The 9,530-nt window shown below is 46.0% G+C and overlaps 1 protein-coding gene across 2 annotated transcripts; it reads left to right on the top strand.

Moving 5' to 3' along the window:
• The first annotated feature begins 584 nt into the window (after nucleotides 1-584).
• LOC147903353 (pentatricopeptide repeat-containing protein At3g03580-like) lies at nucleotides 585-4,217 on the top strand. 2 transcript variants are annotated; one of them, XM_087373102.1, is made up of 2 exons: nucleotides 585-818; nucleotides 905-4,217. In XM_087373102.1, exon 2 carries the CDS (start codon nucleotides 1,086-1,088, stop codon nucleotides 3,642-3,644), a length of 2,559 nt encoding a protein of 852 aa, XP_087229228.1. In that variant the 5' UTR covers nucleotides 585-818; nucleotides 905-1,085; the 3' UTR covers nucleotides 3,645-4,217. The 2 variants fall into 2 exon arrangements, with proteins under 2 accessions (XP_087229228.1, XP_087229229.1); XM_087373103.1 differs by having other exon boundaries at nucleotides 588-818; nucleotides 1,666-4,217.
• The last annotated feature ends 5,313 nt before the right edge of the window (nucleotides 4,218-9,530 follow it).

The raw sequence follows: 9,530 nt of genomic DNA, 5'->3' as shown, positions 1-9,530 counted from the left end.
AGAACCTCGAGCTCTCATTGACTCGATAAGAGCATTACCCCTAACAGATGTGAACTTTTGGTCCGGATGTGGCCTCTCCCATAGGTAGGCAGACTCTCCAAATGAAAACCATAGTCTACCTATCCACCCTAGTTCAAACAAGGCGCATGACACACTTGACAAGAAAGAGAAGGGAAATATGCCCATCTGGCGTGCTCTTCACACAACCTGGTGGTCATGTTATATAGCAAAAATAAGAACATCTTAACACAAGAATGTGATTAGTGTAGTGGTTTGTAACCACGCTGGTCCATGCTCGTGTTTGACCTCATAATGTTGCCCAAATATTGTCCTGAGTGTTCACAAAAAGCACTTTTCTCAGGAAAACCGTTTCAAAAATTTGAAGGTTTTTCTTGAGAACGGGGAGACTTTTTAGCTGAAATATAAGTATACTCTAAAAATTTTTGCAGATTTTACAAAATTGAGAGGGAAAAAAAAAAAAGGTGGTAGAAAATCGAGGAAATATTGTGTAGAGGTGAAAATGAAAATGTTAGAAGTTCAAACTCATTGCTTAAAAAATTTGCAGGTTTTGAATGAACAAATACAAGAAGGACCATATACCTTCACCAATCAAAATATTTTCAAAGGGTGTCCGCACCCAAGAGCAGTTGGATCCATCTGCTCGATTGCTGCTCAACTTCCATAGCTGAGACTCATGGTGCTTCTGAGAGATGAAACAGAAGCTGGCTTAATTCGCAAAGGCTCATGAATCGGAGTCATCACACAGCACCTGAGACAGCCTCGCAGGCAGATTGAAGATCTCAGTACAATACGCATTGGTAAGGCTCTGTCTTTGAATTGGACGGCGTACAATTCTGCCTTTCCACCCTGTCTGTTTCATCGCTGAGCATTCCCGATTTCTCAGGGTTTCCTTCTGCTGCTACTTTTCTTCTTAAAAACGAATGATCCTCAGCTTCCGTTAGAATGCGCAGTCAAGTGCTCACTGCCCCTTTTAGTGCTCTCATTTACCCAGCTCCAGCAACAATATCCACCGCATTGCACTATTCCTCTGTTGCGGTTCGTCTTTTTTATCGTCGACATCGGGCATGCCTTCTCTTGCGATTGAGCCTCTAACCTTTGAGAGGTCGCAACCACACAGGGGACTATGCTGCATACCTTCCAGCTTGAATATCTCGGGTAGGCTAGGTTCTTGGTCTAGGGATACGCAAATAGACTTGGGTAAGCACAACGGCAAGGTTCTTGGGTCGTTGCCTGTCCCCTTTTTGAGGTGCATGGCAACGCAACTACAACGCAGTGGGCCGATTTCTGAAGAGGTGCTAAGCGTATTAGGTACTTGCATTGCCTGTCGCACACAGATGCTAGATGGTCGCCATCACAAGAACAAAGGCTCTGAAAGATTGAATGAGGAGATCCTGGGTCCCCTGGGTCCAGAGACAAATTGTGCTACCTATGCCTTGCTTTTGAGGCGTTGTGCCAGTGCCAAGGCTTTGTCAGAAGGAAAAATTGTGCATGAACACATGAGTAGGCGTGGATATTCTGGCAACAGATTTCTGAGTAACCTTCTCGTCCAAATGTACAGTAAGTGTGGTAGCCTGAATAATGCACAAGCAGTGTTTGATAGAATAATTGACCGGGATTTATACTCTTGGAATATCATGATCGCAGCGTGTACCCAGAACGGGAGCCTAGATGATGCGAGGGCGTTGTTTGCAGAGATGCCAAAGCGGGATGTGGTCTCCTGGAATGCCATGATCAGTGCATGCGCCCAGCTTGGGCTAGCTAAGGATGCCCTGCAACTTTTTGGTCAAATGCAGACCGAGGGCTTCAACCCAAACAAGATCTCCTTCATCTGCGTGTTGGATGCATGTGCTAATGTTGAAGCTTCAGAAGAGAGCCGAGCTGTTCATGCTGCTGTTGCTGGCAACGGATGGGAGTTAGATGTCGTCGTGGGAACAGCCCTTGTCAATATGTATGGTAAGTGCAGGAGCCTAGCTGATGCAAGGGCAGTATTTGCAGAGATGCCACAGCGAGACGTGGTCTGTTGGAATGCCTTGATTGGTTCTTGTGCCCAGAATGGCCATGACAAGGATGCTTTACTACTGTTTGGTCAAATGCAGGCAGAAGGCTTCGAGCCAAATAAGATCACATTCATCTGTGTTTTGTATGCATGTGCCAGTGTGGCAGCTCTAGAAGAGGGTCGAGCGATCCACACAGCTGTTGCTGGCAATGGATGTAAACCAGATGTCATTGTACGGAATGCCTTCATCGATATGTATGGCAAGTGCGGGAGCCTAGATGACGCCAGGGCAGTATTTGCAGATATGCCAGAGCGGGATGTGGTCTCTTGGAGTGCCATGATTAAGGTGTGTGCCCAGAATGGGCATGGCAACGAGGCCCTCAAACTGTTTGGTCAAATGCAGTCCGAAGGCTTTGAGATCTCCAAGATCACTGTCATCTGCATTGTGGATGCATGTGCCAGTGTGGTGGCCTTAGAAGAGGGTCGATGCATCCATGCTACAGCTGCCGGCAGTGGATGGGAGTTGGATACTGTTGTTGGGACTGCCCTCATCAATATGTATGGTAATTGTGGGAGACTATATGATGCAAGGGCAGTGTTTGTGAAGACACCACATCGGGATGTAGTATCCTGGAGTGCCATGATTGGAGCATGTACCCAGAATGAGCATGGCAATGAGGCCCTTCAACTGTTTGCTCAAATGCAGGCCGAAGAGTTTGAGATAGACAAGATCACCTTTATCTGCATTGTGGACGCTTGTGCCAGTGTGGCAGCCCTAGAAGAGGGTCGATTGATCCATGCTACTGTTGCTGGCAACAGATGGGAGTCAGATGTGGTGGTGGGGAATGCTCTCATCAACATGTATGGAAAGTGTGGGAGCCTAGATGATGCGATGGGAGTGTTTGTAGAGATGCCAAGGCAGGATGTGGTTTCGTGGAATGCCATGATTGCCGCATGTGCACAGAACAGGCATGGCAAGGGGGCCCTGGAACTATTTGGTCAAATGCAGGCCCGAGACTTTGAGGCAGACAAGATGACTTGCATTGGCATTGTGGATGCATGTGCCAATGTGGCAGCTCTGGAAGAGGGTCAAATGATTCATGCTACCGTTGCTGGCAACGGATGGGAGACAGATGTTGTACTGGGTAATGCCCTTGTGAATATGTATGGCAAGTGTGGGAGCCTAGATACTGCAAGAGCATTGTTTACAGAGATGCCACAACGGGATGTGGTCTCCTGGAATGCTATGATCTCTGCATGTGCCCAGAATGGACAGGCCAAGGAGGCCCTTCAACTCTTTGATCAAATGCAAGGTGAGGGCTTTGAGCCAGACAAGGTCACCTTTATCTGTGTTCTCACTGCTTGCAGTCATGCAGGTCTGCTTGCTGATGGGAGTCGGTATTTTGCCTCTATGAAGAGAGATCATGGCATAACCCCCTTGGTGGAGCATTATGTGTGCATGATTGATCTTCTTGGGCGAAGAGGACTATTGGAAGAGGCAGAAGACCTGATTATCAGTATGCCATTTGAAAATGTCTCTTCAGCATGGTTGAGCTTGCTTTCATCATGCAGAATTCACAATGATGTGGAGCGAGCTCTGCATACTGTAAATTTATGTGTGAGCTAGGTCCAATGAATGCTTCACCATATGTATTGCTAGGAATGTCCATGTTAAGGCAGGTAGATTAGACATTGTTACAGCCTTCTCCTTTACTGCTGGCCTTTGCCATGGCTGAGTCTGCCCTTCACCTCCAAAGTATTTGTGGGTCTGTGGATATGCATATGTGAGAGCATATGTTTATACTATGGTCTACACCCACCGTTGGGCGGTGGTGACATTGGTGGGGATGTCATAGTAGCTAGTTCTTGCTATGTGTGATGGAGTTTAACCTTGTGAGTGATTGTCATGAGATTGAACCTGCACTATGTGGTGTTTTTAGAGGATGATTTTGGGCACGTTCCTAGATTCATCTAGATATAGGTAGATGAGACATTGCACTGAGAAAGGGAATGATTGGAAATCATGAGAAGAAAGATCCATGTCCCGATTTGATCGAGGTATTAATGTGGTCTGGTCCATGTAAGGCGTGTTTGGTGTGGTTGTCATGGGAACATTGGAAGTCCCTCCTGTGTTTGTTCTCCCCCCATTAGCATCAGTAGTACTTGGGTTAGTACAAATGTCACCATCTTGAATGCAAAGGAAGGGAATTGCGGCACAGTTCTTTGTTGCTTGGAGCTAGCATTAATGCCTTTAATGTTGGATTGGAAGTAGGAAGGCATGGTTTGGCACCCTTTGGAATTAATTGTAGACTTAAATTTTGTTGCTCCATTAGATGCCTTGTTTGAGATCGAAGTTGAGTTTGCCTCTAGCTTTGTTGCCTTAGAAGTTGCACCAGATTTTGAAGTAGATGATGCCATCTTGAATGAGTTGTGTTAAGTTAGTTGCCCGAACTTCCAAAGTAGCAAATTCTTCAAGGGCAAATTATTACTCAAGCTACTGTAACACACTTGCACTTTTCTGCACTACTTTTATGGATGATTATTTGATATTTATATTTATTTATTATGATCATATGTTTATTGACCACACATGTGAATTTTCCTTGTATGTGTTCTTGTGACATGACTTCAGACCTCGCTTGGTTATCTTTTGCAAATCTTGTGTGCATGTTTATTCGCAATTTAGAGCTCTTACCATGGTTGATTCCTGTGTATGCTATCTTCACTATAGCTCACGTCACCTTCAATGTGATCACAATATATACATTGCTAGCATATGATACCTTTAGTGTGTCCATGCCACCTTCAAGTGACCACGTCACCTTTAGTGTGACTTTATCATCTCGGTGTGATCTATCACCTTTCGTGTGAGTTGTCATCTTCAGCATGGTTTATTATTGCCGTCTTCGGTACGATATTGTTTATACAATCTTCAATATGGTGAAGGATCTCCAGTATCCATCAAGTCACATTAAGTGACAAGATGTTGGAAGCTAGTGCATGAGTGGACCTCACATCAGTGAAATTATGGGTGGTTTGACTATTTTCAACTAGGTTACTCTCCATTTGATATTATATTATCAACATGTTGTACGAGGCTAGTGATGCTTTGCACATCTACAAGGGTTTTCTGACACCCTTTGGGTCTTTTGTACACGTGGTTTATTGTGGCGCTTTCAAACTAGCTTTGGAGGTGAGTGTTGGCCAATGTGCTTAGCTTAATGAGGGCAATTGAAGATCACATAGTATTTAACCGTGAGATGGATGTGATGTAGAATGTTTAGCACCCTAACGACTCACATGCACATTAGATAGGGCACGTTGAAGTCTAAAGGATGGCTTTAATTTGGGTAAATTTTGAGCTGTCTAGGTTGAGTTAGAAGCCTAGCAAAGGTAGGATGTGCTTTTGCTCTAGGCATGCTAATTTAACTAATTGTGTGCATGGGTAGAGGGGTCATGGGGCAAGAGACCTAATTAAAGTACTATACTAATAGTAGGACATCGGAGTTTGGTTGGAGCTCGTTCGGCGGGAATGGAGAGTTGAGTGTCTGTGAACTTTCGTTCCCTCAAGCTCGTGCATGCACGGCGAAGCCTTGCGCGCAGGCTTCTCTAGAGTCGAAGGTGCGAGGAGTCTTGTCTAGGTCAGGACGAGGACGATCTGATGAATGGAGGTTTAATTGAGGTTGGTCAGGTGGTGTGCCAACCTCTCTCGGTGTCTGTGCGGGGCGAGATTGTTGGTAGTGAGAGGCCTTTTGAGCTTGGCGAAGATCCTTAGAAGCTGCCTTCTTACGTAGAGACCTTGGCGAAGAAGCTCAGGGGCGGCTTCTTAACCTTTGCGCATGACGAAGCGTGGAATTTATTAGTGTGGTGTGCGGACGTGGCTAAAAGGGAGACTCACCCATCTAAGAAAGACATGCATGAAAGTGGAGTTTGTCACAAGGTGGAATGTAGACTGGAATTCAACCCTATCAAGGAAGAGCTCAAGAAGTTGGTGAATGGAGGCGTTTACATGTTTTTGACCGGTCGTGTGCCTACGTTTGGAGAACTTAGGGAGTTCTTGGCCTTAGAGTGTGGCGTTCCAGCTGAAGGCTACGAAGCGAGGTTTTTGGGTAACGGATTTTTCTTGGTTCGTTGTGTTTCCGAAGAGCTGCGAAATGGCATCCTGGAAAATCCTCTCATGTTTTCCGGTGCTCTGGTGCTCATCTTTCCATGGAGTCCAAGCTTCAGTATCGATGAATTTGTGTACCGAGAATGCCCGGTGTGGGTGGATTTCCTAGCTATGCTGTCCTGGTTCGGGTCAAGCTTGGGTGCTATCACTAATGCTTTGGGTTAAATTCTTGTGGCTCTAGATTCAACGAGTAGAGTCTTCGGCCCCAAGAGAGAATGGCTCATGTGGGATAGGAGTCAAGAAATCCCCAACTACGTCAAGGTGCGTCTATTGGAGGACGTTGTCATCACTCAAAAGGTAGTATTTGGTCCATTCCCGGACTCTTGCTATCTCTGCCGCCAAACTGGGTATCATGCCCAAAACTGTCTGACTAAGGAGGACAACATCAAGTTGGCACGAAATGAAAAGACTAACGATGAGACGGAACGACATGCAAAAGACTCCCCAGGCTCGCCTCAGTGGCAGCCGACCAGGGATGTTGCCGGCAAGAGGGGAATTGACGGAACACTTGCTTCTATTGTCCCTCCGACGTCTGTTGGAGGCCTGGAAAGGACATGCAACGCGAGAGAGGCCATGCAATCAGGGAAAGAGACACCCTGTAGACTCAGGGATACATATCCAGCTCATGCAACGAAGGCCAGGAATTGTCTTGGAAGCACATCTGACAGCCCCATCCCACAAGAAAGATGATTCTAACTGGAAAGTGGTCGGAAGAAAAGGTAAGAGTTCTAATGTTGTTTCCAATCAAACAGGTGCCCCAAGGGTGGAGGTCGATCTAGGGGGGGAGGATGAAGACCTCTTGGATGCGAACCACCGCAAAAGACTACTGAAAGAGAAAGCTGGTGCCAGGAAGCCTCTGTAGGAATACACGCAGACCAGAGCGAGTGGTTCATTCTCAAAGAAAATAAAAAATATGGCATGGAGTGTGGTTAAGGTAGGAAGGAAAACCGCTTCCTTTTCTTGCGGGATCCCTGTAAAGCATTGGCCCAATGATTCGGTCCCAGGAAAGGGACTACAACGATGTGTGTTGATCTCTATGACAAGAATAAGCAAAAGGTTTGTTCTTGACTCTTTAGCCCCTGGAATGCTGACCTAATCTTGTTGCAGGAGATTAAATGTGGCCACGCTGATGGCTTCTGGTTAGCAGTAGAGAAATTAGGCTTCTCTTCTATCATTAATTGCCCTCAGAGGGGGAAGGGAGGTGTTGCAATCTTATCAAGGCCTTCTGTACATTGTAAAGAATTGTACCGTGATGAGGTGGAATGCCTTTTTGGGATTGAGGTTGAGATTGCAGGGTTTCTTTTCAAACTGGTCAATGTGTACGCCCCAAACTCAGCTAAGGAGAGGGCGATTTGTTGGGATCTACTACTTGATCAAATGTCAGGTGAAAGATGGATCTTGGGAGGCCACCCCGAAGTGTGTGTCAGGTTAGATGTTGCTGAGAAACTCCCAGAGACACTGATAATTGTCAACAGAAATGGGAGTGTATATATGGAACAGCCTCTGGTTTACAAATTCCTGCTTTCTGTGTGGATTGTCATCTCACACAGTTAAAAGTTGCTCTCTAAAGAGGAACAGACCCAAACAAACTCAGGAACCAGTTGAACAAAAGGCCAGTCCCCCCCCCCAAGCCCTAGTGGACAGTCAAAGGTAGACCAAAGAATCAGCCTTTGGAGAGAAGTGCAGAAACAGGGACAGATAAGGGATTAGTCAAAAAGACAGAGGAACAGAGGAAGGCTGATACTCAACAAGAGAAACAGAGAGTTACTTTTTCATTGGCCACCAACAATGCTTTTGAGGCACTCATTGACCAGGAAACAGAGAAATGGATACAGGATGCCCAAATGGAAGAGGCTGAAATTAAACCTGGCTGGTCCAGGGAGTTTGAGGAGGATGTCAACCAAGTAGATGCGAGTATGAGTGAATCAGATGTTGGGGAATCAGAGGAAGAACTTCCTCTTGCACAAAAATAGGATAAGACTGCTGAAGCCCCTGTCAAACCTCAAGCCACTACCCTAAACAAGAGACAAATCTGTCAAGTTAAAGGCCAGAGTGCCCCACCCAAAAGCCCTGCCCCCAAGGAAAAGAAGGGGAAGAGTAAGAATGGTAAATAAACCATACACTTTTCTCACACTTAATGTTTGTGGGTTAACTGACCCTTCGAGGAGTCAGGAACTAGCCAAATGGCTGAGGGATAACTCTTTGTCCCCAACTTTTCTTGTTTTACAAGAGGTTAAATAATTAATGACACCTTGGAACTGAAGGAGGTGAGATAGCGGGTGAGGAATCTGATGCATGAATTTCACTAAATCTGAATCACCGGCTTTTAGATTGCCAGGAAGTAGATCCGAGAGGCTTGGGAGGCTTTACATGGAACAATAAGAGGAAGGGGTCAGAGTTTCGTGCTGGAAGACTCAACCGGTTCTATGCCTCAGAGGAGGCCTAGTGGATGCATGCACCAATGGGTGGTAAGTGGCTGTCTCATGGAGGTATCTCGGATCATGTCCCAGTGCAGTGGCTTTTTACCTTGCCTGGTATGGTAGGTAGATCAAGGGATATTTCCTTGAAGCTGGACTAGAAATGCTTTAAGTCAGCTGAATTCTGTGATTTGGTGAAAAAGATTTGGGTGTCTGCCATGGAGGGTATCTCGAACCCGAGTGTTAGATGGGATGCGGCCATTAGGGTGGTGATGTCATTTGCAAAGACATGGAGCCGTCTAAACATAGCACAGGAAAGGGAACTGAATCATCAGGTGTCTTGGGCGTGGTCATGCATCAAATCTGTGGTAGATCTCTCTACGGAGGACCATATGGCCACGACCCTACTGGTGGAGACTGAGGAATGCATGAGAGGGTTGGAATTGAGCCGGGCTGAGAGAGCCCTCACTTTCAGTAGACAGACTTGATATCTTTTAGGGACTGTCCCTCCAAGTTTTTTTCCAAGCAGTTAAGAAGAAGCAGGCAATGAAGACAATCGTCAAAGTGATGGACGGAGAAGGGAAAATTCACTCTGAGTTATGGCATGTAGCGGATGTTTTCAGGAAAGAACTTTCCAAAATAGTGGGTGATCCGGGTGTTGCAGATACTCAGTGGGTGATCCAATTGGATGAGTTTGTGCAGGAAATCGGGGATAGAATATCCCCAGTTCAGAAAGCTTACCTGGATAGAAGCTTCACAGAGGATGAGTTGAAGGAGGACCTGGACTGCCTGAAGAAAGAGAAATCTCCGGGTGCAGACAGCCTCACGGGGCTGAGTTCTATGTAGCTTTTTGGGAAACTATCAAAACAGATTATGTGGATATGGTTGGTTATGCTTGCCTAAATGGGGGCCTGTCAGTAGACCTTAA

This window comes from Dipteris shenzhenensis, chromosome 3, assembly GCF_047967505.1.
Source record: "Dipteris shenzhenensis isolate YYH24624 ecotype China chromosome 3, Dip_SZ_1.0, whole genome shotgun sequence".
In the NCBI taxonomy this organism is placed as follows: domain Eukaryota; kingdom Viridiplantae; phylum Streptophyta; class Polypodiopsida; order Gleicheniales; family Dipteridaceae; genus Dipteris; species Dipteris shenzhenensis.
The sequence above is the reverse complement of the archived record's forward strand: the minus strand, read 5'-3'. Positions and strand labels throughout refer to the sequence as shown.

What these genes read in the sequence shown, in the direction of transcription:
- LOC147903353 (XM_087373102.1), top strand. Translation starts at nt 1,086, where the DNA reads ATGCCTTCTCTTGCGATTGAGCCTCTAACCTTTGAGAGGTCGCAACCA.